This window comes from Talaromyces atroroseus, assembly GCF_001907595.1.
Source record: "Talaromyces atroroseus strain IBT 11181 chromosome Unknown scaffold_15, whole genome shotgun sequence".
In the NCBI taxonomy this organism is placed as follows: Eukaryota; Fungi; Ascomycota; class Eurotiomycetes; order Eurotiales; family Trichocomaceae; genus Talaromyces; species Talaromyces atroroseus.
This window is the reverse complement of record NW_017971447.1, coordinates 285,802-312,275: the sequence shown is the minus strand read 5'-3', so window position 1 is coordinate 312,275 and position 26,474 is coordinate 285,802. Positions and strand designations below refer to the sequence as shown.

The 26,474-nt window shown below is 48.1% G+C and overlaps 11 protein-coding genes across 11 annotated transcripts, besides 1 other annotated feature; 5 read left to right on the top strand and 6 right to left on the bottom strand.

Moving 5' to 3' along the window:
• Positions 1 to 35: 35 nt before the first annotated feature.
• UA08_08683 (hypothetical protein) lies at positions 36 to 2,562 on the bottom strand (the record flags this gene model as incomplete). The annotated part of the gene is made up of 6 exons (XM_020263787.1): positions 36 to 587; positions 617 to 794; positions 850 to 1,005; positions 1,059 to 1,271; positions 1,327 to 2,320; positions 2,475 to 2,562. 6 exons carry the CDS (start codon positions 2,560 to 2,562, stop codon positions 36 to 38), a joined length of 2,181 nt encoding a protein of 726 aa, XP_020116227.1.
• A 982-nt stretch (positions 2,563 to 3,544) lies between these two features.
• UA08_08682 (hypothetical protein) lies at positions 3,545 to 4,373 on the top strand (the record flags this gene model as incomplete). The annotated part of the gene is made up of 3 exons (XM_020263786.1): positions 3,545 to 3,868; positions 3,920 to 4,019; positions 4,078 to 4,373. The coding sequence occupies 3 exons, from the start codon at positions 3,545 to 3,547 to the stop codon at positions 4,371 to 4,373; spliced, it is 720 nt and encodes a 239-aa protein (XP_020116234.1).
• Positions 4,374 to 4,522: 149 nt separating this feature from the next.
• On the bottom strand, positions 4,523 to 6,226 carry UA08_08681 (hypothetical protein; the record flags this gene model as incomplete). Its single annotated transcript, XM_020263785.1, has 1 exon — positions 4,523 to 6,226. One exon carries the CDS (start codon positions 6,224 to 6,226, stop codon positions 4,523 to 4,525), a length of 1,704 nt encoding a protein of 567 aa, XP_020116233.1.
• Positions 6,227 to 7,310: 1,084 nt separating this feature from the next.
• Positions 7,311 to 9,334, top strand: UA08_08680 (hypothetical protein; the record flags this gene model as incomplete). The annotated part of the gene is made up of 4 exons (XM_020263784.1): positions 7,311 to 7,372; positions 7,580 to 8,931; positions 8,987 to 9,158; positions 9,211 to 9,334. 4 exons carry the CDS (start codon positions 7,311 to 7,313, stop codon positions 9,332 to 9,334), a joined length of 1,710 nt encoding a protein of 569 aa, XP_020116232.1.
• Positions 7,450 to 7,489: a repeat region (Identified by RepeatMasker using a combination of RepBase library and repeat library created with RepeatScout).
• Positions 9,335 to 10,050: 716 nt separating the features above from the next.
• UA08_08679 (hypothetical protein) lies at positions 10,051 to 12,446 on the bottom strand (the record flags this gene model as incomplete). The annotated part of the gene is made up of 6 exons (XM_020263783.1): positions 10,051 to 10,488; positions 10,564 to 11,246; positions 11,310 to 11,657; positions 11,721 to 12,033; positions 12,089 to 12,173; positions 12,238 to 12,446. The coding sequence occupies 6 exons, from the start codon at positions 12,444 to 12,446 to the stop codon at positions 10,051 to 10,053; spliced, it is 2,076 nt and encodes a 691-aa protein (XP_020116231.1).
• Positions 12,447 to 12,894: 448 nt separating this feature from the next.
• On the bottom strand, positions 12,895 to 13,342 carry UA08_08678 (hypothetical protein; the record flags this gene model as incomplete). Its single annotated transcript, XM_020263782.1, has 3 exons — positions 12,895 to 13,021; positions 13,102 to 13,179; positions 13,248 to 13,342. The coding sequence occupies 3 exons, from the start codon at positions 13,340 to 13,342 to the stop codon at positions 12,895 to 12,897; spliced, it is 300 nt and encodes a 99-aa protein (XP_020116131.1).
• Positions 13,343 to 14,553: 1,211 nt separating this feature from the next.
• On the top strand, positions 14,554 to 16,211 carry UA08_08677 (hypothetical protein; the record flags this gene model as incomplete). Its single annotated transcript, XM_020263781.1, has 2 exons — positions 14,554 to 15,151; positions 15,292 to 16,211. The coding sequence occupies 2 exons, from the start codon at positions 14,554 to 14,556 to the stop codon at positions 16,209 to 16,211; spliced, it is 1,518 nt and encodes a 505-aa protein (XP_020116132.1).
• A 503-nt stretch (positions 16,212 to 16,714) lies between these two features.
• Positions 16,715 to 17,635, top strand: UA08_08676 (hypothetical protein; the record flags this gene model as incomplete). Its single annotated transcript, XM_020263780.1, has 1 exon — positions 16,715 to 17,635. One exon carries the CDS (start codon positions 16,715 to 16,717, stop codon positions 17,633 to 17,635), a length of 921 nt encoding a protein of 306 aa, XP_020116127.1.
• A 404-nt stretch (positions 17,636 to 18,039) lies between these two features.
• Positions 18,040 to 20,070, top strand: UA08_08675 (hypothetical protein; the record flags this gene model as incomplete). Its single annotated transcript, XM_020263779.1, has 2 exons — positions 18,040 to 18,401; positions 18,486 to 20,070. The coding sequence occupies 2 exons, from the start codon at positions 18,040 to 18,042 to the stop codon at positions 20,068 to 20,070; spliced, it is 1,947 nt and encodes a 648-aa protein (XP_020116128.1).
• A 1,020-nt stretch (positions 20,071 to 21,090) lies between these two features.
• Positions 21,091 to 22,593, bottom strand: UA08_08674 (Adenylosuccinate synthetase; the record flags this gene model as incomplete). Its single annotated transcript, XM_020263777.1, has 3 exons — positions 21,091 to 21,798; positions 21,869 to 22,320; positions 22,554 to 22,593. 3 exons carry the CDS (start codon positions 22,591 to 22,593, stop codon positions 21,091 to 21,093), a joined length of 1,200 nt encoding a protein of 399 aa, XP_020116129.1.
• A 639-nt stretch (positions 22,594 to 23,232) lies between these two features.
• UA08_08673 (hypothetical protein) lies at positions 23,233 to 26,212 on the bottom strand (the record flags this gene model as incomplete). Its single annotated transcript, XM_020263776.1, has 3 exons — positions 23,233 to 24,559; positions 24,636 to 26,016; positions 26,116 to 26,212. 3 exons carry the CDS (start codon positions 26,210 to 26,212, stop codon positions 23,233 to 23,235), a joined length of 2,805 nt encoding a protein of 934 aa, XP_020116130.1.
• Between the last annotated feature and the right edge of the window lie 262 nt (positions 26,213 to 26,474).

The following is a 26,474-nucleotide window of genomic DNA, read 5'->3' as shown; positions in this document are numbered from 1 at the left end:
AAATCCAAAATCTGTCTCTAGTTGGGTACAATCAACTACATGAAGCCGATCTCTTCCAGCCAAAGCTGAGCCATCCTGTCCATTTCAGTCGACGCTGAAGCATCTTTGAAAAGAGAACCGAATATTGAGGCATCAAAATGCGGTGGATATACAATGGAGCTGCTTTCTTGATTGATGTCTTCGAGGACCGGCGGTGTTCCGGTGAAATTGACGCTGTCAGCGTCCTTCAAAGCTGACCGAGACTCCTCCAGTTCGACAGCCGACTCCTCCCGGCTAACCTCATAATAGAGCGAGCTTGTAGATTTTAAATCGAAAAATTCGTCGACATGCCACTCTTTCGCCAATACCTGCAGAGCTTGGAGAGCGCGTTGACTCCACGCGCACCATGCCACGCTCAGATCCTGGAGTGTTTCAATGCAGATTTGGAGGTATAACAGGGAGCGTTTCCGGAGCGGTTTACTGATGGCGCGAGATCGGACATCAAGTAAGTGAATGACAGAAGCCGTAAATACATTGTGAACGGTAACGATTGCAATTCGTCGCTGGTGAACATGAGAATCAAATTCGATTCTTGTGAACCTACATAGCTAGCAAAACTTAGGCAAAGTAGACATACCATGGTGTAAAAGTGCTTATATATTCGCAACATATTGACAACTTCAGTTGCAGAGTGTCTGCAAGCTTGCATGTGTGCGTTTCCATCATCGAGCGACGAATTATTTTCAACTTCCCTCTGGGTTTTTGCTTTTATGAGGGGCCGATGGAGGAGGATCTGGCAGACATGATATTGTATACTTTAATTGGTCAGCACCGAGAATTTTACAAGGACGGATCTGTTGGTCAGCTTACTGAAGCTCGTAAATGTGAGGTAGAGTAGGAACCCGGGGTGAGGATGGTAGGCGGAGGAAAGTCGGGAGAGATGTGTAATACATCTGTAGAGCAATATCTGCTTTGGTAATTATCGATTCCATTGTTTGTTTTGGCAGTCGATTGTTTGGTGAATATCTGATCTCTGTTAGTAGCCCAAACTTTTGGGAAGAAAAATGACTGGCACGCACATCTCATCCATAGCTTCCGTAGCAATGGTCAGACTTTCAGATACAGAGTGAGCCACAGACACAATGCGTGAATGGGCGGCCGGCGCCAACTGACCTTTGTGAAGGTCTGCTAGCCACGGCCCGTATTCAACACTTGGGATTAATTCAGGACGAGGGCATGTCACATGAGCTTTTTTAGTCGCAGCAGGTCGCCCAAGAGCAATTGCAAACAGTCTGTTTCCTCGTTAATGGGTGGCCGAGCGGTGAAGGTCAAGGGATATCAGCGTACTTGTCAATTGTATATACACCCCACCAAGCGATTTTCCTCACTTCTGCCTCTTCTTCCGAAACCAAACCCTTGGCAACCCAATGCGTGCAGTCAAGATTGAGACCTATATTATATGCCATGCGGGTTGCATTTCCTAATCGTCTATTATGAGAAACCGCGTTTAACATGTAATAGATCGAGTCAAACATGAACGTTCCGCAATATAACCAGCCTAAAGCGTCTTTATTGTCGGACATCGTCCTGAGAGCCAGTAATGATGCAGCTTGAACCGTCGTCACTGTCGGCGCTTCAGTCTCGTATAGTAAGAGAATTTTGGCCTGTTCAACAAAAGCATCCCCTGCGGTGTTCGGATCATCGGCAACGCTCCGGATTTCGATGCGGTCTGAATAACGAGATGCCAAAGCCAGCACAGCTGAAAGCAGTAACGGGGAGCAATATTTACCGTTCCCGTTCTGAAGATCCCGCATAAAGGGTTCTTTGTGTACGACATAGTTCCACGAGTTCTGCCAATTCCAATACAAGTCAAGCAAATGGTCGCGTAATTCCTGTGATACGATAACCGTCTTGTTGAGTTGAGCTGCAGCCAAAAGTCCCAGCTGTTGCATCTCAAACGAGGTCCCCGAGATTCTCTTGACGCCCATTTGGCTCTGGAGAAGATGATAGTTGCTCTGAGAACCAAAGTAATGCAGTTGGCCGTCGCTACCAACATTGAGTCGACCCATGAGTTGTGATACGTCGGTCACCGGATCACGCTCGTCTGAGCCTGGCGAATCGTGATCAGAAGTATCTTCAGTCGCTGGACTATACTCTGCAGGCTCGATAGTCGGCGGGAACGCTGCCGCGGTCTGTCCAAGTGCTGTCAACTCATCCTCTAAGGACTTGATACGCGCCAGCAGAGATTCCACATATTGTTTGCTGGGTGGCCTATATTTGATCTCAGTCACAGCCACGGAATGCGATGCACGGCAGAGTCGGTGACTCCACTTACTTGCGCCTATTCTCGGTGATTTGATACTCGCATTTAAGACTCCTGCTCATGCAAAGACCACACGTGGGCTGGACGCCATCGCACTAGAGGTCACTAGTCAACCTAACGAACAAACCTTGCGGTAAATAACAGGTGAAACAGCTCCAGTCAAGCAACTTACGCGCACTCTTTTCTTTCGACAAGATAGACATGCGATAGACATCCTCTGCCTCTGCTTTCCCTTCGGGGCGCGCCTCGTCTGTGTTCATTGTGCTTATGTGCGGTACAGTTCCTTCATGATGAACGCCAGTTAGTAATAACTGGTTTCTGTAAATTTCGATGATAGAAAGGCACTGCCAAAGAGAGGGAGAGATATAGAGAAGGAAGGAGGAGGTGAGCGGGTCCAGGATTTTCCGGCCTTTTTTAGTGCCGTGGGTACCGGCGGTGGAGTACGTCGCCGCAGTACTTTCTTTTCCTACCAATTTCATATACTTGATAGCAAGCGACAGTAGGAGTGTATAAGTCTATTTTGTCGATCTGACTAGATGTTGGTTTTCTGTCTCTACCAAAGATCTACGAAGGAGTCTGCTTACTGAACTAGTGTGCATGAGCCTATATAAACACAGAGCTGGAATCACATTCTGCTCGGAGCGGAAACGACATATCCGCAGATGATACCGGCTAATTCCTCGTCGAAAAGCCATTCCTGATCACGAACTAGTTTAGGGCAGCAATGGTACTTATATTCAGAGAGCGGTCTGTTTTTACAGGCATTTCACTATGTTGCCTTGCTGCCGTACACCGTTTTCATGACTCCTCGCCAGGGCGAGAACAAGATGAGAAAATCCCCGGATACCCACTGCGATACAACTGAGCACCATTCTCGAGATGGCGGGCTTAGAGGCTGGACACAATGCGGACTCGCCTGGCTGGTAACGTTTTCGATATGGGGCTTCGCGAACTCATTCGGAGCCTTCCAATCCTACTACGAAACTCGAATGCCCGAAAGCTCGTCAACAATCTCTTGGTTGGGATCGCTTCACGTCTGCCTGCTCTTCCTGTTCGGTTCTGTGTCTGGTCGAGCTTTGGATCTTAATTGGATGTACCCGGTGCTGATCGTAGGCGTATTACTACACCTGGTGGGCATTTTCACGGCCAGTGCATCAGGGCTTGTCTTCTAGAGACTACTCCTTTCGCAGGGCGTCTGTGCGGGCATTGGAAGCGGCCTCCACCTTTTGTCCCTTTCTCGCCATGGTGGGAACCTACTTTACGGAACGACGTGCGTTGGCAATGAGCTTGGTCACCACTGCTACATCCGTCGGTAGTGCGATTTATCCTCTGGTAATCCCAAGACTCCTGGACGAAATCGGATTCGGATGGACGATGCGCACCATTGGCTTTCTCAACCTTACTTTGTTCCTGACTGCCACTATCTGTATGCGCCCGAAAAAACAACCTCCGGCGCAGCGACCCTTGAAATTGCTGGAGCTTTCGATGCTCCAGCGGATCGATGCCATACTCTTTTTGGTCGGAATAAGTGGCACGTTCGCAGCGTATTGCTTTACGATTTACTATGTGAGTGCACTTTTACCTTACTACTACCACGCAAGTCTAACACATTATCAGATAACTTCGTTCTGTGAAGTTGTCGGCCATGAGAACTATGATGATGCCACTCATTTACTTGCCATCATGAATGGCATTGGGGTTCCTGCCCAAGTATTCTGTGGGTACTTAGCGGACAGATACGTGGGCTTATGTAACGCTTTGACACTTCTTTATAGTTGCATTCTCGTGGATGGCAGTACGCAGCTCAGGCGGTATCTATGCTTTCATCTGCGTCTATGGATTGGTCCAGGCAGGTTGGCAGTCCATCTTCGCCGCGTCTGCCACGAGCTTTGCGCGCAAGACTGGGGACTCCGGTGCATGCATTGGCATCACTTTCACCGCAGTAGCCTTTGCTATGCTGGTCGGTGGTCCCATTGGCGGTACACTCATTTCTTCCGATGAACCAATTTCTTGGACGCTCAAGCGTGGGCAGCTGCCAGTACAGCATTGGGATTCATCCTGGTGGGAATGACAAGGATCTTGAGATTCGGCGTCTCTCCAGGTTTGAAGTGTTGAATAGATCGCACGGTTTTTGTTGATTCTTTTCTTTTTTTTTTTTTTATCTTTTCTTTGCATTCTTGTTCCCCTCCCACCCCCTCCTCCCACTCGCTGTAATAAAAATCACGAATCAAATGACACGCTTTCCTCTAGAAAGGCCTTGAAAATGTCTTCATTAGCAATGACAGATTGCATTGCCTCAAAATCGGCGTCTGTAAAATTGAAATCCAATGAAGACGCGTCAAAAGTGTGTTCATCCACCTCGATGCGATCATGTAGTAATGCGTTGTGATTCTGGAGCGATAATTGAAAGGCAGGGGAATAACTGAACCGCAACGGTAGCGCTCTAAGTACACCCCATCGAGTGGCCAGGCTCTGGATGAAATGAACGGCACGGCTGGCTTGCTGCCACCAAGGCTGTTGCATTTCTTCGAGACTCTCTAGTACTACTTTCAAGCGACGGGCAGCGCGGCGCTCAAAGGCCGTATCAGTTGATGTGGCGAGTAAGAGCAGAAATACCGAGGAGCGCACGAGATAATATACTATCATCGGCGGACATTTCACAAGGGGGTGGGCTTTCCGATACTGAAGGAGAATGTCTGTGACATTGAATGCGGATCGAAACATCTCCTGGAGCAACGAGGATAGTTGTTGATGACTGGTTCTACTAAGGAATGGAAGAAGCAAAATCATTGGGGAGGTCTCAATAGCCATATGCAAAAAATAAACGAAAGGATGATGACCGGTAGATTTGGAAGAAGAGAAACTGAGGCGAGGACATACAGAGGTCCGCATATTCATGAGCGCGCGACGGCAATCGAAGAGCATCTCCTGTCGCTTGGGCTCTTGCAAGGTGCTGAACCGTGGCGAGTAAATAGTGTGCATATAATACCCCTGATTCTGCCACAGGGACCACAAGTGATCAAAATATAGCCCCTCGATGGCCAGTGACCCTGCCTCCATCGGCTCAAATAGAGATGAGTACCGAGGTATGCAAATCCGCTGCCATGGAATCGTCGATGTTCTGCCCAGGAGTGCCGTACAAATGCGATCGACGTGCGAAAAGGCCCAAAAAGCGGCCACTTGTGCGCGATACTGTGGCGTGTGGCGAGTCTGTCCAATGTAAAGCTCGGTCCAGTCAAAAACTCCCAGCTGTTGCAGCAATCCGGCGGCCAGACAGACAAACAACCAAGCGCGAGTTTTACTACCACCTACAGTGAGCTCACGCCAGGCGAAAATGGTCAACGCTCGGAATAGATTCAGCGACGATCCAGGAATTCCGGACGCATTTAGGATGCATGGCTCCGCGGCTTGAGATACAGCGTCTCCCATTTCCAGCTCCCCTCTAACCACAGTAGCCGCGGAGATCACGGCGAGGAGAAGCAACACCGAATCTAGTCGCTGGTTGAGGGACAGGTCTAATGACAGAAGAAAGTCATCCTCCAGCAGATGCTCATAGGCGTTGATTTTCTCCGTAAAGCATCTATATGTCGCTTGTCGATAGGGCAGATCGTAGACACCTGATGGCCATACGGGCCGCGGAAGGCCCGGGCCGCTCAAGTTTGCATGTATGGGTGGTTCAAACCCAGTGTCTAGATTATAGATACTCGTTGATCCTATAGTGTTGGGGGACACTCTTGGCCGGGCCCACTGACTGACTTCACGAGTCGCTTCTGAAGTCCAGCTCAGCGGTACAGGTGTTTGAATCGTATCGAGGCCCCGTGGAAAATCCTGTGCCTGTTGCGATGCTTCTGAGACAACAGTGGGAGTTTGGTTTTCGGTCAGAGCTTGGACCAGAGAGCTGAGACGTTCAATCTCCGATTGCATGTGTTGGATATGCATGCGCTGAGAAGACGTCCGTCGAGTTCCATACACACACGGTGTTGAGAGCTGTTGACACAAGCTACACGCTGGCTGGCCTCCATCACACTAACATCATTAGAGCTTTCTCTATTTCGGCTTGCTAGTTCGTCCGGTCTGTACCTTTCGCTTCTTTTGACGGCAATTCGCACATGCGAGCCAAACACGGCGTTTTTTATCCGTATCGGCTGTCCCCATGTTGATCGAGAGAGCGGAAATAATAAGATGACTACTACCTGATAGTTAGTCCTAGTCAGCACATGAGAAGTAGTTAGTTAACTTACAGCCGCACTCATGTCAGAGAAGACTAGCCAACGATTAAGCCAACCAATAGAATCATATGTAGTTGACTAGTTAATAGACTAATGCGGTTGAAGAATAGAAAAAAATCAATGCCAAGACTTAGTGGCTCAGAGCTATCGTTCGGGAGAGCACTACCCTATCTCAACCCCGTCTTTTGTTTCAATGGGGATGATTAACAACATGTCCCGGACCGGAGTTGCCCTTCTTCCTTTGCAGTGCACAAACAAGGCTTATCTTTGTCCTATGGTCTCGAGCCAGCTCTTAGATTATAATCGAAATAATATTCAAATACAATCTAGCACCTCAAATCACTTGATTCTTCGTTACAAGGCAATATTCACATCTAGCTATAGATCAGTTAAGCAGAAGCAAAAATTCCAAAAAAAAAAGAAAAAAAGAAAAAAAAAATTAAGATTGATAGTCCCTTACTGGAACATTTCAAGAATCTCCATCTCCATCTCCATCTCCATGAGCTAGCTATCTTATCACAGCCACACCGGAGCGAGGCATTCAATGTATTGGAAGCTCTTATTATCATCTATCATCAAATTCCACTTTCGCCCGACTACTACATAGAGATACCGTATGTTCGAGATCCTGATCCCGGGTAGAGCTTTTCCGGATAACAGGGCTTCTAAAGACGGACCTAGATAGAGAAGATCACAGAGTATATATATCCGTATGTATGTGTGTGCGTATGTTCAAGTAATCTTCTGCGAAACAAGTGCCCTCCTCCCCATCAACCACCATGGTCAATCTCAACAGGCTTTTGGGCTGTGTAGTTTGGCCCGTGGCCATCACAACAGCTCAGTATGTGTGGGTAGAAACGAATGGAACTTCACCAAGGCCTTACTGTTCAGAAAAAAATCACCCAAACGCTGCACAAAATCAGCATCATCATCATCATCATCATCATCATCATCATCAAACTTCTTCTTTCGTTATGACACAGACATGGCGGTAGGAGCTACAGCGACTCTGATGTGAATTGGTTTGTTCATACTGACAACGAAACAGCTATGCCGAGTCTGCGCCAAAGCCTACAGCAACTTCGACATATGGAAGACCCTACTCCGAGGTCAGCAGCTTGCTTCCCCCCTTGAGAACAACGACTTGGGGAAGCTTCGAGCCTGGGACCACTGCTACACCAAGCAAACGCGCAGATGATAATGACCCTTTTGGCGAGGCTCAGTGGACCTCTTCCTGGCTCGCAGCAGACCTGCTCAATTACACTACGGTTGGCATATATACCACAACGGTGGCGGCGACCCCTGTTCCATCTTCCGAACTGGTTTTCCCTCCGGCTCTACCTTTTGCGGAAAAGGACTGCTATAACTTCCCCGAGGGATTTATGTTTGGAATCGCCACATCTGCCAGCCAGCAAGAAGGCGCCATCGCATTGGAAGGACGAACCCCAACTATCAGCGAAACGATCATGAAGGGGGGGGGTGTAAGCGGAGCCACCAACTACGTTGCGAATGAGCACTACTACTTGTACAAGCAAGATATTGAACGAATGGCCGCCATTGGCGCCGAATATTTCAGCTTCAGCATCTCTTGGGCCCGCATACTACCATTTATATTTCCCGATACCCCCGTCAACCAGGAAGCAGTCGATCATTATGATGATGTGATCAACACCGTCCTCAACGCAGGGTTAAAACCAATGGTCACGCTCATCCATTTCGACACGCCGTATGCCTTTGTTCGGGACTCGGTCGACCTCGATTTTCAGATAGGCGGGTGGCGTGGTGGTTACGATAATGTGACTTTTCCGGACGCCTACCTACACTACGCTAAGTTGGTCATGTCCCTATATGGCGACCGTGTCTCGCATTGGATCACATTTAATGAGCCCATGGCACACACAAACAATGCCGAAGGGGTCAGGAATGTGATCACTTGCCATGCAGACATCTGGCACTGGTACCACGAGACATATGAAGGAAAGGGTATGGTTGGAATGAAGCAATTTGACTACTTTTCCGCCCCCCTGGATCCCAGCAATGCATCACACGTTCAAACAGCAAACGACTTCAACGATTTCTGGACCGGGACCATTTATCGACCACTCTGCCTAGGCGAAGATTACCCCTCGATTTACAAAACTTCAATTGCCAATGCCACGGCTTTCACGGAAGAGGAGCTGAGCTACATTGGAGGCAGCATTGACTTCATAGGCTTGGATATGTACGGCGGCACGATTGCATTGCCCCAACCCGGAAACTTCACCCCTTCGCCAAGTTTGAAATGTATATCGATGTCCGGTACTTGCTTTGGGGTTGATTTGGTAGATGTGACAAATGCAGGATGGACGGTGGGCTTTGGCAACACGTCTGGTGGCAATACCTACTCCACGGGATTTTTCCGTGCCTTTTTCAACTACATCGATCGAACATACAAAAACCCCTTTTATTCTCACAGAATTCGGCTTTAGCAATCCGGGTGACTCCGAGAAGGATCTCGATGATGCACGACTTGACGTTGCTAGCTCCTTGTTTATCACCAATGTTCTCACGGAGTTGCTAGAGAGCATTTGGGAAGATGGATGTAACATCATTGGTGCTTTTGTTTGGACATTGACAGATGACTGGGAGTAAGCATAGGACCTCCCTCCTTTCGAATGAGTACTGACTTGGCTATTTTAGGTTTGGCACATATGAAGGCCGCTATGGCCTTCAAACAGTTAATCGCACCACTCAAGAGCGGTCCTATAAAAGAAGTTTCTTCGACTACGTTGATTTTGTCAAGTCTCGCCTTCCAAATCATTAAACACGACTATATGGGTGTTCAACGAGAATGCAGCTTATACCAGGGCAGCATTGCTCTCGTACATCCCCTCGGCGAGGATGAGAGACAGGAAAATATAAAATGCAGTATACAGATCAACATCGCAGTTTTAGAAAGCATCATCAGCAAATACCAGAAAATTCATTTCCGCATATTATTTAAGAAGGCCGTAGGAAGGATGGTAGTGTCTTAACTATTTTATCGATTAATCTGTGGTATTATGACAGCGGTCTTGTCGTTGTCTTCAAGCCCTATAAGACAAAATATATAGGCTCAGATTGAACATTATAAATATAATACTTATAGAGAAGAAGTTATTAGCAGTAATCTAATAAAGATATACATTATGCTTGGTAAGTAGATCAGTATAACTACCTATTTACTTAGCTTTAGACCACTAAGCATGTTCATAAGCTTATATAAGGCTTACTAAATTAATTATAGTGCCCTAGGGCTTGCTCAGTTCTATTCAGTGAGTAAAAACAGTGAGGGGGTGAGTACCAAAACAGAAAGGGACTTTTAAGCCCTGGCGCGTCAGGGAAAATCCGGTGCGTAGGTACAACGGAAATGTTCATGCGTCATATTTCTTCTATACATCGAGACTATGCCCAAACCCTCTAGCTATCTTTCTATCTACAAAGTCATAACCAAACCCGTCATATTCTATATCCACGGCTCTCGTTCTTTTTTCCACGGAATTAGCGAACCACCTTGATGGTCTGGCCCCCATCCCAGGTAATACGCTTGCGAATAACCATCTTGAAAGTCCTGTGTTTCACATCCATCGCTTCATGATGCGCATCGAGGAGATAAGCAGAGGGTGCGAATACGAGAGCCTCGCCAGTTCGAAGGCTAGAGATCTGATAAAGCCCGTCGGTTGCATGGTTGCCGTCGATCCCCTCCTGATCGCTATCACCCTTCTTACCGCCGATAGCGATGTGTTTCTTTATAGTTTGATACCACTCTGGACTAGAAAAACGGTGGACAATGGTGATTGAACACAAGTCGATGAGACGAGGTGATATCGTTGGTTCTTGGGTTGAAATGATGATTCGAGTCCCAAGATGGCGTTGTTGGCGGATGATGTTAAGGAACGTCTCAGTGAGTGCGTTTGCAGCTTGTGTGTTTGTCATATACTATAATTCCAGTGGTTAGTCACTAATTTGATTGCATGAATACGCGCAGAATAGTGGCGACGAGAGACAACATACTTTGTGCGCTTCATCCGCCACAATCAGCTTTCCACGAGATGGGTGCGCATGAAGGAACAGGTCAATCGCAATTCGGAAAAGGATGCAGGCTGTATCCTGGTCCATGAACGGACATGACAAGTCTAGAATGGTTACCCCGCCATCAACAAAATAATCGCCACTAGTTCGGTCTGCACCCTTGAGATCGAGGAAAGAATCCAACAAATCTAGACGTTGCTCTAAGAATGGCGTCTGGGATCGATCTAGGTGTAGATCCTTCAACCGTTTACGAAACTCAAAATAGTTGAATCGCCCCTGGTTAGTAAGTGCCATTTCACGCAGAACCCGGGTCAGCTGGGCCATGTATAAAGGCATAGAATCCTTTTTGCCCATGGACATAAGCGACAGCATTGTGGCAATGTTCAAATGGCGCGGCTGCAAGCGAAATGGCTGAACGCTCACGCTAGGGATTTGCGAGTACATCTTTTCTAGGTTGTGAAAGTTAGAAGGTGAAGTCAGAACCCTCACTGGAATCGACTTTTTGTAACTGCCGCCGAATTCAGGCATCGTAGAGGCGAGAAAAGCTGCTTCACTGGGCTGATTGCTCACATTGGAGCTGTATTCATTGTAGTGAAGAACCAAAGTCGAGAGTGGCTTTTTCAGTATCCCGAGACTGGGAATAGGAAGGGAACAATTTTCTGTTGCTTTTTATTAGCTAGACACATTCAACAATAAGGTCCATGCCAATACCACTTTACCTATCATACAGGATGTCGTGTGGGATTTTCCACTGCCTTGAAGACCGCAGATGAAGGCGGAGAATGGAATGTTAGTGTTGAGCATGACGCGAGGGTCCATAAGGTCTTCAGATTGGCGTGACGCCAAGTGGCCCAAGAGGCCGAACTGAGATGGCATTGTATTTCCGATGTCCTCGAGTATCGGTGATACCAATACCGCATGCTCAATACTACGAGAATCCTCATTGGGTGCACTTCTGTTATCGTCAACAAGGCTCAAGAATTGCAACTGGCGCTCAAGATCAGGTGTCTTTGTCATGCGTAGAGAATTATTTTCCTCGGAGTTCATGCGTTGGGTAGCTAAATGTTCCTTAAATTCTGCGCTTGGTTAGATTTTGTTTACCTGTGTATTTTCGCATACGAGTAGAAACCAGCACCTACCATTCAAAATAGCATTGGTAGATTGCACCAAGTCAGCGTGCACCTCAGCTGATTCTGGTTCAACTTCCTTGGTCTCAATTGACCTTTTGGGTTTTTTACCGGTGGACTTCTTTGAAGTTGGATCTTCATACAGGCCAGAATCGTTCTGCTGATCTTCGTGTTTCAACTGCTTTATTTCTGCGATTGATTTGTTTTGATACAGCTCATTTTCGGAGCCAGAAAAGCACTGGATGGGCTCGCTTTTCTTTTGCGCCTTTGACTTCTTCTTTTTAGGCGGCTTTGGAGAGTCTACTGGAGTGATTGGGCTAGGTTCCTGTCATTCATTCCTTTAGCACGACTGGACGAATGCATCTGTAACTGTGTTGTACCTTGGGAGTTTCTATCTGCTTTTTCTCAGACATTCCCCAGTTTGCAGCACCTCTAGCTGCTTTCTCATCGATTGCTTCCGCATAGCTAACATTGTCAGTGTGTTAGTTGACACTCCAGAACAGAGGAAACTTTAGATGATAGTACCTACCCAGTGACTACATTTCGTATCTGATCGGCCTGCCGAGGGTACTTGTTGATGTACTTGGAAATTAAATCATTTTTATTAATGCGGCCTTGCTTCATAAATGTAGTGCGCATGTCTTTGCGAATGTCCCTTTTCAGATGCGTTGGCTGCTGCTCTGGCTGCTGCTCTGGCTGCTGATCAGGAGCTGTTTTTTTCGATTTCGACCGCGTCATTATGGCGGGAATAGGCGCAATTCAACGAATCAAGCAGTAGAAGGGAGGTATTGATGCATATCAAGGGAAATTCGTGTATGTTGTTGGTGTTTGTTGTGTTGTTGTTTGGATTGAATTTTGCCATGACCCACTGCGGGTTTCCGGGGCCTTAGGCAGAAAGCCTATCTTTACTGCAAGGCTGTAACTACACAATTATTACTTTATATGATGTCCCTGACATCATTTTCATAAAACCTTCGGTAGATAGATACTCATATATGCGGAATCCAAAACAATGCGGCCGAAAAACCTGATACACGCCCAAAAAATCAAATCAAATCAACAAAGTACAAAGTGTACTTTCCTCGCGTGGAAGAAAAATGTGTCTGTAAGTATACCTACTCTCAAAATCATTCGTGGCCAGTCCTTCAAGCACCGCGGATCGATGCAACACAAGCCAGAGGAACTCTTAACGAAATACCACCTCTTGGTCAGCATTATAAAATGCCATATTCCACATGACATATTCGCCATCACGGAATTTCCTCCTCAAACCATTTCTCATTTTGTAAAAATCCTCGTAGTCAATGAACCAGCTGTGAAAGAAAACAGACGTCAGATCCAGCAAATTCAAGAATGCTACAGGACTTGATTTGTCATGGTCGATTGAGCGTACCATTTGTTCTCCTTCTCATCATACAAGACATTGCCACGATGTGTATCACCCGGGCGAATACCGACGCTGTACAGTTCCCTGATGTAGTAGCGTTGATTAGTCCGGACGCATACAAAACTTGCACCAGGAAGTCCACGAGAACTTACATTAGGCTTTCCCGAAATGCACACCTGATCTTCTCGCGCTTCTCAGGGTCGTATGTCCAATAGTCGACTAGCGGCACCCCAGGGAGCTTCTCCATTACGATCACAGCCATCCATCCATGTGGCACAGGCAAATGCTTCCAAGGCTGTAATCCCCGTATGATATCAAGAGGCTTCGCAGTCACTTTACTGCCCTTGTATTTGAAGTACTCCAAGAATTCCATCTCGTTGCTTGCCTTCTCAGACAGCACCTTCCTAGCGAGCCTCCTGCGAACCTTTGAACTTAGGCTAGCGGGATAATCGGGGGGCACTCTGCATCAGTGTAAGTATGTTGGTTTATTGTCGTGGCAAAGGTATAGTCGTCACTCAGTGCAAGCGTATCTTAAGAATGGCTTCCTTTCCTTCCTCTGGACCTTTGAGCTGCGTGCAATGGTAGACTGCGAGGGCTTCAGCGGTATCTTCGGGGAGTCCGATAACAACATCCGGATAAAAAATGGCCCTTTCAGAGATTTTCTTGCCAATCAGCCATTCAACATCATCCGTACCCGTGATCTTGACGTTGTCAAACAGATCCCCGATCCATTCTTGATGAAAGTACTTTCGACCTATCTAACCCATGAAGATGAAAAGGACATAGATGTGGCATGAAGGAGCAAGATAGAAGAAAATGAAGAGAGAAAGATGCAAAGGACGATGGTGACCGACGTGACTTGAAATAGCAAGAATGAGGTTAATAGTAGGTAGTGCAAGAAGGGAACGGGAAGGAAGCTCTCCAACTCCGGTCCCCATCCACCCGCAGCCACGGCGCTTACATTATCCACCAAGCGGCAACCACCAACCGTTTGAACTTCCATGCAGCTCGACGTTTCAGTTGATATACAGTCTCGCCCAATGATGAACATCACGGTCCTAGCCAGGCCTTACCTCGACTTGATTGATTGGGCAATGCAGGGTGTCGAGAAACCTGAGACGCCGTATTACACAAGCAGGGATCCAACACCCAAAAATACTGCCCATTCATGGCCCCGATCATGGACGATGTGGTGTTGGAATCAAGCCCATCGGAAGAGTCCGTCTGGTATTTTCGAGGGCCTCCGTATCCAAAATTACTGTCCATTCATGGCCTCTATCATGGTCGATTGGCCGTTGATTCATTCAATCCGCTGGAAGGCCCGCGAGCTATAAAGGTGGATGGATAGGCCTGTCTTTCTACATGAATCCTCCCTCCCATCCACTCTACAAGCATCTTTGCCCGTTGATATATCCTAACACCCGCCTCGTTGCCTTTTGTGATTCCCTTCAATCCACCATGCAGCGGCCATCAGTCGAGTACCATGACTCTGCGTCGATCCTCCGTGATCCGCTTCCCAGTCTTCCAACTCGAGACGGTTATCAAACAACGAGTACTGCCTGGCGCAGTCTCTACCACGTCGCTCAACTAAGCCCGTGGCGAATGGATGAAGAAGTCCGTCGTTGGGCTTCTCCAGGGCGCCTGAAGCCGGGAGACTTGTCGGTCCGTTCTCATCATTTGTTGCAGCAAGTAGGCTGTCTTGACCATGAGCATTACCTTTGCGGTGATGAGCAATCTGTTTGTGGACGTTTTGCACAGAATACCCTTGGACCCGTGACTGCGGTTGCATTTCACAATGAGATGAAATACAGGTTTGGTGACTACAAGGTTTGCGAGGAGAGCAAGCGTTCGGCAAGCAAAAAATTCATTCCAGATTTTGTCGGCGTCTGTTGTTCGGCTACGAACATTGAACAACTGAAAGCGCTGCCCAAGGATGAAAAGCCCACGATGGTGCTCTTGGGGGAAGCAAAGACACCCTGGAAGCATAACCTTCAAGCGATATGGGACCGTTATCGCGCAGACCCAGAAGACGACGAAGGTATTCGACTAGCATTCGGTAGGTATTATATTCTTACATTTGACATCTCGTTGGTCTAACTGACGGTTTCTTCTCAAGGGCAAATATCGTCCTACATGCATGAATTCAAAATTAAATACGCCTTTCTCACCACTTACGATCATACCATATTCCTGCAGCAGGCCATGTGGGAGGGAAAGCACCCAGATTAAATTTCTCGCGCCCCATCCCAGCCACCAATTCTCCAAGAGACGGCGAGAATTGTGTTTCAGTTCGCCAATGTTTCTATTATCTGTTGTCTATCATCGAGGAAAATAATGATTACCGGTTTGATAACCCTTGTCCTCGGGAGGAATGGGGGAATTCAAAGGCCCATATTCCCGGATATGAACCTCTAACCCCAAACACCAGCGCTCGGGATCCTGGCAATTCTATGATCCAAGCGACTCCTAGCGGTCTCAGACCGACCTCTCCTTCTTCACCACTGTACCTTCAAAAGACGTCTGGTGATTATAAAGCCGAGCTTACATTCCGGGACCATCAGATCCGCGATCGCGGTCTTGGTCGGAAGGTCGTAATACTCAATGGACAGGGAATAGGGATTATCGTCGATGGCGATGACGAAGAAAAGGAAGAGGAGGGTGATGACGGCAACGACAGCGACGACAGCGACAGCGATGATGATAATGCTGAACCTCTCAATCCCCTACAGCGACGGCCAATGTCGGGGTATTTCACACTGCCGAAGGGAGACCGGACCCCTGAGAAGCGAAGCGTAGCCTTCAATTTGCCAATAAGAACAGAGAGACTAGAAACAATTCCTACGCTCGAGGTCGAGTCGCCAACTCCAGCCGCGAGACTCGCACGCGAGGGCGCAGCTTCACGTGGGCCGAACGATCGTCGGGGTACGAGCGCTCTTAATCCTTTGTCACAACGCATGTCTACAGCAAGACCGTCGCAGCCGGCCGCACAGGCAGGTCGGAATCTGCCTCTTCGACCAAGGGACGCGGAAGATGAGCAAACTGCCGAGACCCGAGATGCCGGGGGCAGGCGGCAGTTTCCTGCAAATGAAAATACACCAAGACGGGGCAAGCCGTAATTAGATTTAGGACACAACCTCACCGGATGTGCAGGTCGCTTCCTTTGGGTACCGTGTCAGGGAACTAGGAGATTGTTGAGGGTGAATTTGTTGCGAGGTTTGAGGCCTTATAGGAATGCTTCAATGAGCCCTTGTAGTAATGACAGCGGAATGCTAAGGTATACTTAGATGAAGGTAGTGGAACGATACTATTATTGAACGAGGATGGTATTATTGATTTATCCGTATAACTGCAGCTCTCCTGTATGCTACCTGCATGAAAGAGTATATCATTATCAACCCAACAGGGCGGGCCGCCATCATGATTGGTCAGCCTCGGCCTCTTCAGCCTCGTTGAACAGCCTCACTGCCGACACCTTTGAAAGAGGCCCAACAGCCAGAGAACGCTTCCATCCTTATAGAAAGTCACACTGACAGGCTGCCACAATATATAATGTCAGCTTTACCATTCAACATCTAGCCAACAGTCAGAACAAAGGCCCAAGTCTCTATTACTTCACACAATGTCCAACAGCGTATTTGCTCCCCGCCATGTATATTTTCCTGCAAATGAACACAAAACAACTGTGCTTTTCCTCCACGACAGGAATAGCACTGGTCCTGAGCTTGCAGACTGTCTTGCAAGATCCTTAACAGCGTCGGGGGAAACGTTGTATCAGCATTTTCCCAGCACTCGTTGGGTTTTACCATCAGCTCGAGCGAAGCATTTCTACTGGACCGCGGAAGACCGACAGCAACTGTCTCAAATCAACAAAGATAATACCACTGAGTGGTTCCACATGCCTTCCCTTACAGACATACAGCTGACGTCGTCCCAGCAACTTGCTTCACTACAGGAAAGCGCTTCTTACGTATTACGGATTATTGATGATGAAATTGCGCAAGTCGGCGGTGATCCTCAGAAAGTCTTTCTAGTCGGTATAGGGCAGGGAATGGCCCTGGGCCTGGTCGTTTTGCTGTGTACGCATCATCAACTCGGCGGGTTTATAGGGTTGAATGGCTGGATGCCCTTCGCTGAGACTTTGTCAATTTTGCTCAAACAAAATCAAGTCGAGGAGGCCGGTGGATTTTTCAAGTCAAAGTTTATTGCTGTTGCACAGCAAACATACCTCCAGCAAGCTGGCGCTGCATTTCCAAGTCCACAGCCAACCACGGCAGAATCTACAGTGGTTGTGCCCGTCCATGTCAAGCATATACCCGTCTTTTTGAGTCATTCACAGAAAGGGACTGGACCAATCAAGCCTGAACTGGGGATTGAGGCTTTGAGGCTCATTGAACAAATGGGCTTCTCTCAGGCCTCATGGAAGACATATCCAGGACGAGACGAGGGGGAGGAAACAAACGAAAGCGTCTTTCCCTTAGATATGCCGGAGCAGTTGAGAGACGTGATTGGTTTTTTTCAGGAGCTTCGACTTCTAAGCTAAGATTATTTGAGGGAGTGATTCTAAGTCACAGTGAAATTAGACGTTCCTTTGTATGAATCCAATGGAATATGTTGTGTTTTGTATATTTTCGTTTTTTGGCTGCAAAAATCGGCTCCACTAAGTGTCTCCACCAATCACGGCCCGCGTTCTCCACTTACCTCTTCCTGAATACGCACTAGCGCATATCGGGCTAGTGCCAATGGCAATCAGTTGGCTTCCGATATTTTTTTTCCCCTTCACTCCTTCTCCTGTTGGCATACGATTCGCCTTCTTGTTGCTGCCTGTTTTCATCATCCAACAACGACTGCTTTCAATCCATCACTCGTTATCCATTTCTAAAGCGGTTCCCTTTACGTCTTGTCCCACAAGGCTCTGAAAGGGCTCTGTATTTCTCCCTTTTCACCATGTTGAGCGCCGTTCGTCGCGGGCCGGCCCTGGCGAGAGCGCTTCGAGTATGCGCTCCTCGGGCCTTGCAGTCTACTAAGACTACGCCTAGTCTGGTCGCAAACTTCAAAACTACCCTGCCACCAGCTTATTCTCCCGCATCTCAAGTTCGATTGTTCCAATCTACGGTCTCTCCGAAGCAGGCCAATGCTGCAGCTCAGAGCCAGGAAACTCCCAAGTCTATTGACCAATTTAACGAATTGGCAGTCCAGGGGCTGGTGCACCCGCGTATCATTCACGCCATTACCGAAAAAATGGGCATTCATACCATGACGGACGTACAACGCCTCACAATTCCGCATTCTATTCAGGGGGTTGACACGTGAGTCTTATGTCCCTACTTTTTACGTACGATCCGAGATGACAAAATTCACTGACTTTTTCCCCCCCAATCATCGGTGTATAGTTTGGCTCAAGCAAAAACCGGTACCGGAAAGACACTCGCCTTTCTTGTTCCTGTGCTTCAAAGGATCATGACCAACGATCCTAGTCTGGCTCAAAGGACAAGAGGGCCAGCAAGATCGCATTCTGAGGACATCCGTGCTATTATAATCTCGCCTACCCGTGAACTCGCTGAACAGATAGCTGTGGAGGCTAGGAAGGCTGCAACTGGTACTGGAATTGTCGTTCAGACCGCTGTAGGAGGAACAAGAAAACAAGAGGGTTTAGCACGAATCTTAAGAGAAGGTTGCCATATCCTCGTTGCAACACCTGGTCGTCTTAAGGATATCTTGTCAGACTATAGCAGTCGTGTCAGTGCACCCAACCTGGATGTTCTTGTTCTTGACGAAGCCGACCGCCTGTTGGACGATGGCTTTGGTCCGGAGATTGAAAGCATACAAAACCTTCTTCCCGACCCGACCGTTAGGGACCGACAGACCCTGATGTTTTCTGCAACGTTGCCCCGTGAAGTCATGGGTATGGTACGCAGGACAATGAAACCCGGCTTCGAAGTCGTCAACACTGTTGCCAAAAATGAGGTTCCCACACATCTGAGGGTACCCCAGAAGGCGGTCTTCTGTCGAGGCTTTGAAAATGGACTTCCAGCTTTTCTGGAGATTTTGAGAAAGTACAAGGCACGTGAAGCGACGGAACCCAACCTGCGACCACTGAAGGCTATCGTCTATTACAACACTACAGCTGAAGTTCAATTTGTTTATGAAGCGCTTGGGCAGATGCTCAATGACCCCACAGACCGCCGTAGCGGCAACCCTATCGGACGTAACATCTTCCGTATGCACTCCAGGCTTTCTCAAGCCCAGCGAACTCATTATTCCGAGGCCTTCCGGCGCTCCCACACCGGTATTTTGATTTCATCTGATGTCACTGCTCGAGGCTTGGACTTCCCTGATGTTACGCATGTGATTCAAATGAGTGTTCCGAAAACTCGCGAATCTTACATTCACCGCTTGGGTCGTACCGGTCGTGCCAACAAAGAGGGTGAAGGTTGGATTATCATTCACGATGAAGAAGATGATGTTTTCTTCCAGAGACTAGGTGACCTGCCTATTGAACAGGACGAGTCCATTGAGACCGCCAATGTCGATCTATCTGGCAAAGATCAATTGACCGGGCAATCCAAAGATATCATCAACCAAGTTACAGCAGCTCTCCGGTTGATTCCTTACGAAGAGAAGGAAACGGTTTACCGTGTTCAGATGGCAGCTAACGCCTTTAACTTCCGGCGCAAGCAAAACTTTGTACATGCGCTTAATAAACTTGCCACACAAGGATGGGGTCTTCCTGAACCACCAAAAGTTCCTTCAACGCTTGCAAGTAAGCTCGGTTTCAACGGACTTTCAGGGATTAATATCGGTGGGGATGAGCGACGATCTTCCTATAACGCTCGTCATGGCGATAGGAACAATTTTGGTGGTGACAGATCACGATTTCGGCGCCCTCAAAGAGACAGGGTTGATTGGAGTGGGTTTTCTGACAGCGATCATGCGCAAAGGCGCTTTGGTTTTGATTCACTCCGAGGCCGCCGTTAGAGGACTAGAATGGTCTTGAAGATGAAACTGCACGATCCATTTTGCCTTCCTATTCATGAACGAGTCAGCAACAATGAGAGAAATTACCTCCCAGATATCGTTCTAGCATTTCAACACTTTCGTTTTCTTTTCCCCTCTTTCAATTCTTATCCCCTGGGTAGATCACCCACTCCTATCCCATCTGACAAGGCAAAAGATCTACCGATGAATGAGGTTTGTTTTGATGCATATATTAGGAATTGCTCTTTTCAACCCTGTCGTTTTTTATTATATCTTCCTCATTCAAAAGCTCTAATCTTTTTTTTTTCTTTTTTTTCTTGTCTGCCTCATATTCTGATGGGATGAAGATATGACATCCATGCGGTTCGGTTGTTTGGATTATGAAAAACGCAGAAACAAGATAGGTCGTCATCATGAAGCTTAACTTGGTGACTATGTACGATAGTTATTTCTACATTTTGCTGGTGATCATCGGGCATGGCGTCTTTTTTATTCTTACGGGTCTCAGGCTTATTCTGTTTTATCCTTCACCCCTTCTTTTGCTGTATATTGACCATTTGGATTTATTCAAGATTGAATTGTGTGTTATACTTTACTTTGCATGTCCGGGGGCTTCATCAATTTGGATTAGTATATATAGATCGAAGCAATAATCTCCTCTTTATACACATTTTTGAAAAATGGCTCGTTTATTATTAACCATCTCTTACACATACGCGGCACAGAACATCATAGGTATCTAACGATCAGCGATCAAAGAGGAAGAATGACTCGATACAAATCAAATTGCTTCCACAGGCCAAATTCCGCATTAAATGGTTGTTGTATGAAAAGAACAAAACGAAACAAAATAGTGACAAATCTATCTATCCATCCATAGTTTGTTTTCCTCCTGTATGTGTGTAGGGTCTTTGCATCATAAATAGAATTTATATCCTTCTTATTATGGCATTGATTCCATTTTAATTCCTGGAAGGGTTGTGATAACAAACTGATGTTTCTTCTTTTCTGTAAATTCTTTTACCGGATGATCAAGTGCTCTCGAGCTGGACCAGTGCCAATCCACTTAATGGGTACTCCATCCATACCCTTTTCTATGAAGTCGACATACTTTCGCGCATTCTCGGGGAGATCCTCGAATTTTGTCGCGCCCATAGTGTTGCTCTTCCACCCCGGCAAGGTGATGTATTCAACCTCGAGCTTCTCGAGCACATTGGGATCGGCTGGGTATGAGTCCTCGACGCGCGTGCCATCGGGCAGTTTGTATGCAACAGCGACTTTGATCTCGTCAAAATCGTCTAGGATATCGAGCTTGGTCAGATTGAGCTCGGTGTAGTGGTTGACGGCGAGAGAGTAGCGGCAGAGCACAAGGTCGAACCAGCCACAACGGCGCTTGCGGCCTGTCGTTACGCCAAACTCGCGACCGACGGATTGCAGTTTGTCGCCGTCTTCGTTGAGTTGCTCTGAGGGGAATGGACCTGAGCCTACACGGGATGTGTAGGCTTTGACAACACCGATTATACTCTTGATCTTGGTCGGGTTGAGGGAGAGGCCCTGAATGGCGCCTCCGAGACCCGTGGACGATGATGTGACAAATGGATATGTACCGTGGTCCAGATCGAGCATGAGGGCGTTGGCGCCTTCAACTAGTATCCGGTCTTCGTTCTTGTATTTCTGGAGGAAGGGGAGTTGATCAATGACGTATGGTTTGAGGATTTTGCGGTATTCCTGCATTCGGCCGAACATCAGATCTGGATAATGAACGTATCAAAGGAAGGAATAGCTAAATGCTGCTCACCTTGAAGCGGTTGATCTCATCTTCGACATCATAAGTCAGATCCCCGAAGCGGTTCCTGTACCCACTCTCCAAAGAGCGCAATTTGCGCTCAAATACCTCTTCATCCAAAATCTCGCCGACGCGCACACCACGTCGTGCAGCCTTGTCACTGTAGCAAGGACCGATACCTTTTCCTGTTGTGCCAACCTTGCGGCCGCCGAGCTTGGCTTCTTCCAATCCATCGACAACAGAGTGCAGGTCGAAGCAGACGTGGGCTCGGTCAGAAATGAAGACACGGCTCTTGACATCTTGCAGGCCTTTTTCTTCGAGCGCTGCCAATTCCTTGAAGAAACTAGGGATGTGCACCACGGTCCCAGCTCCGATGAGGTTGACGCATTTTGGAGATACGAGACCGGAAGGAAGGATGTGGAAGTCGTAGGTCACGGAATTGTGGACGATGGTATGGCCGGCATCTATTATTCGTTGTCAAAAGTCAGCCCAGTCGAGAAGATGTCGCAATGTCGCGCGCGGGAGAGGGGCACTTGCTGTGTCCGCCGGCAGAGCGGCAACAGAGTATCGCTTCTTGCGATAAGTAGTCGGTAATCTTTCCTTTGCCTGCGAATGATATACTCAGTCAGACTCGAATTGACACATAGGACGCTCTCTACTTGTTTGTAGTCGTAATTCCGGGGTAGCATCGACATACCCTCATCCCCCCACTGGGAGCCTAGCACGATAGTCACCATTGCCGCGGGGTAAAAAGAGAAACGAATAGTCAACCTGGCTAACGTTCGTTAATAACAAAATGTGCAATGATAAACTGGACGTTCGAATCAATTGGGCATAAACAGTCAGACGAGACGAAGTAGAAAGAAGAAGAGAATGAGGAAGATCTTGATCGCGATGTCGGCTTATGAGTCAATCGATGACTTAACGTCGTAAAATCTCTGGCTTAGGCAGGCTTTGCCGATTTGGGCGGATTTTTCGTCGTTTTGCGAGCAAATTTCTGGCGGGGAAGAAAATGACAGTACAATACGCTATTAAATACCACAGCCGTATTGCCGGTACCCGGCGGCGGTAACTGCGGGAATGCAGAGGGCAAACATGACAAACTCATATCAGATGGGTATATAATTAATTTGCTTGCAGGAAAAGAAAAGCTCCTTGTATGATTGCAATGATTAGTCCAAAATTCCGAGCCCTGTCATATCATATGTAGAAGAATTATACACATCTAAAGTGTGTTACTCCTTAATCAAAAAACGCCGTAGTATGCAGTACATTCAAAATAAAAGAACTTCTGCCCTCTTCAGAGGCAAAACGTCTTCTGCAGGAAGAAACAAATATTGGGCACTTTGAGAAGACATGGCATGAATCTGGAAAGTTCACACCAATTTCCGCTGCCCTCTAATCCATTGGCGAATCTCCCCAAGCTGCGATATGCACTCGCGATGGCGCTCCCAAGCAACCGTCCAATGCTCGAGGACCCGCGCGTAGTCGTCAACCGCGTTGAAATACGCCTTATATCCACCGTGAGGATGATGGGGGACCAGTGTATCCGAATCGTTATCGGCATCACTTTCTCCTGCCCCCACCTGCGCTGCTGTCGAGTCAAGATCCTCCTCGTTAGTCCTCGTGCTAAGGCGAAGAGAGTCTCCAGAAGCATCAATCCACCGCGGCGCGAGACCAGTCTCAAACCCCAGCTGTCGGACAGCTAATAGCTGCAACATTTGTCTCTGGAATTTGTTCCACTCCATGATGTACGCGCTCATCTGCTTTTCATAGCGTTCCCAACTTTGCTTTGGAAGAACCATATTTCGCGGGTCGTTGTGGTTTGGCACGACTGGCGGTCTCATGGGGCGTTTCGGAGGCTGTGGAAGACTCATGCTTCTTCTACTACTCGGAGGGGTCATCAGGCGGCCAGTATTGGGGTCATTTGGACGAGACTCGAAGGGTAGTGTTGTATAGATATCATTCAAATCATTTATGCCACCGCTATTTGAGCTCGTGAAGGGCGTCACATTATGGAGCGAGTTCATATTAAAGAGATTGCTCATCCATTCAGATGTCTTCCCCGCACTTTCACTGGCATCGCCAGCACTATCCTTAGCATTCGAGTCGGCTGCTTTTGAAGGAGTCGTTGGTGATGGTATAGACCCGTTTGTTTGTGCTTTCGTTGACTGCAAGGAGGGCTCCTCATCTATCTCCATTGCATCAAGCACTGGGACCGAGCCCAGTTTGGAAGATGGTTCGGGAATTGTCTTCTCGTCTTCCTCGGCTTCGGTCGCTACAGCCGGCTGTCGAGGTGGTACTGTTCGTCTTGCAGGTCTAGAAATGCTCCTCCCTGATGGTGCAGTAGTGGCATTTCCCTGTTGATTTTTTGCGGGTTCAAACATCCAATTTTGACTCTGGAAATGTTGACTCCATTTGTCAGCAGAGAACGGAGTCTGATTCCAGGGCTTGGAGTTCGGGGTCGCTCGTCTTGCAGCTTCATCGCTTGAGGACATGAAATTAGTCGGCGATTTGGAGTCACTCCTTGTTGCAGGTCTGCCACGCATAGGCGAAGTTCTTGATCTACTACGACGATGTCCATTGGTTTGATTTGGAGCAAATAGGTCGGGGTTGAAAGCATCGCCCCAGTCACTAGCAGAGAACCCCTTATTCAGGTTATCATGGCTTCGACTCTTCGTGCCATTTTGAGAGATGTGGAATCTGTAATCAATTTCCATCAGGATCCTTCTGGCCGGTTCACGCCAAATTAGCTTTTCAACAGGACGAAGGGACTTACGCGGCAAGTTCTTCCGCAGGCTGCGCTGTCTCAAAGATCTTTGTATTCCCTTGGGCAGTGTAATTTGCAGCGCGAGTAGGCCGTTGAGCTCTAAATGCGAACGAAGCACCTTCAGAATCGTGTCCTTGAAGATAGTCACTGTCAGTACTCTGGTCCTGGAATTCATGGTAGCTGCGGGGTCGATCTCGGTCAAAGAGGCTGCGATGGCGCCGATGACTTCGGAACGAATGGTGGTCCATGTAGTAGTTGCTGTTTGAGGATTCCTCACCTGATCCGGGGCCTTGGAAGCGGAAAGTATGGCCAGGTTTTAGCCGGCTCTTTGGAACTGCTTTCCGTCGGGGCACAAACGTCGGCCGATCGGACTCGCTATCGGAGCCATCCTCGCTGCTAGAGCTTGTCGAAGACGATGAATAAGCCTTGTGTTGATGTCTCATATTTGGGCTAGCACTACGATGCCTGTCCTGGGCCGGAGAGCGAGGGCTAGGCGGATTAGTCCGCGAGCGAGCCTTGGAGCTAGCAGATGAATCACGCATGGTGTAGGCACGGGATAATCCGGGACTGGCAAGGTAGGTTCTCTCGCCGCCAGCTGTTGCGTATCTGTGACTAGTACGTTCAAACTCCGGGGCAATATCATCCACGGGGGTTTCAGATCTCGAAGAAACAGGGGTTCTTTTCACCTTGGCCGTTGGAGCTGGGACGCTGTCGAAAAACGCAGAAGACCGATCAGCCCGGGGTGTATTTGAATAAGCCGAGTTAGTCCGTGGTGCCATCGGTTCATCGCCTCCTGGAGTCCCCGGAGCAAAGCCATGCTTTTTCCTTACGGTTGAGGCCCGTCCAAATGCGTCCGGATGCGGTCGAGCATTAACATTCACATGCTCGTAAGCTGATTTCCCACGAGATGATGCCTGTGCATTGTTAGTAGCGGGCGGGTTACGGGGCGTAGGGGTTGCTGTAGGCCTTCCAGATGTAGGATTGAACTTTGCCCAGCCAGTGGGCTTCATACCCTGGAAGGCACGGAAAGCATCAGCCCGGGCTTGCTGCTCATGCATCTTGTCATACTGCTGCTGAGGTGCAGCCTTGGCGTAGTTTGCATATCTCTGGGCACCACTGGAAGGCGGCGGTTGGTATGAGGCTGGGCGAGAGGCCTGTGTCTTGGATGTTGGCGTTTTGCTCCCGTTCCCAGCAGTAGTAGTGTAAGCGGCGGAAGTGTTTGTTCGGCGGGGAGTGTTTGCAGTTGACGGCCCATAGAGCCTCCCATATCCAGCGCGCAGTCTCTCGGTGTCATACTTCGTGCGTTGTTGAGGATCGGTAAGAATTTCATGTGCGGCTTGAATCGCTTGGAACTTGGTGATGAACTCGGCTTCGCGGCCTGGATTTCGATCTGGATGGTACTTTAAGGCTGCAAAGAAATGAACCAAAACACGTCAGTCTTGACAATCGAAGCCGGCCGAGAGAAATTCTTTTCAAGTTTGCACTGTACCTAGCTTCCGGAACTGCCTCTTGATCTCATCAGTGTCGGCTGCTGGACCCACGCCCAGATCTGCATAGTAATCTCTCCGCACATCTGCCTTAACCATCCTCACAGCGAAGGTACGCTGCTCGCACAGCGTCCTTCAAAGCCGACGGATAGTGGGATTATATTGGTCCAGTATACCTGCTCCTCTAGTCATGGCACTGTCCCGACTGTCTGTGCAAATATGTATGTTGTAGCTTTTGTACAGTTGGGCGTAGCGAGTGTCGCAAGATGCAATAGAACAAAATCAAAGTGACGACAACGCCCACGACAGCGGACCTAGTAGCGAGATAGTTAGCCCTTGGTACGTACTGGCAGCTGCACAT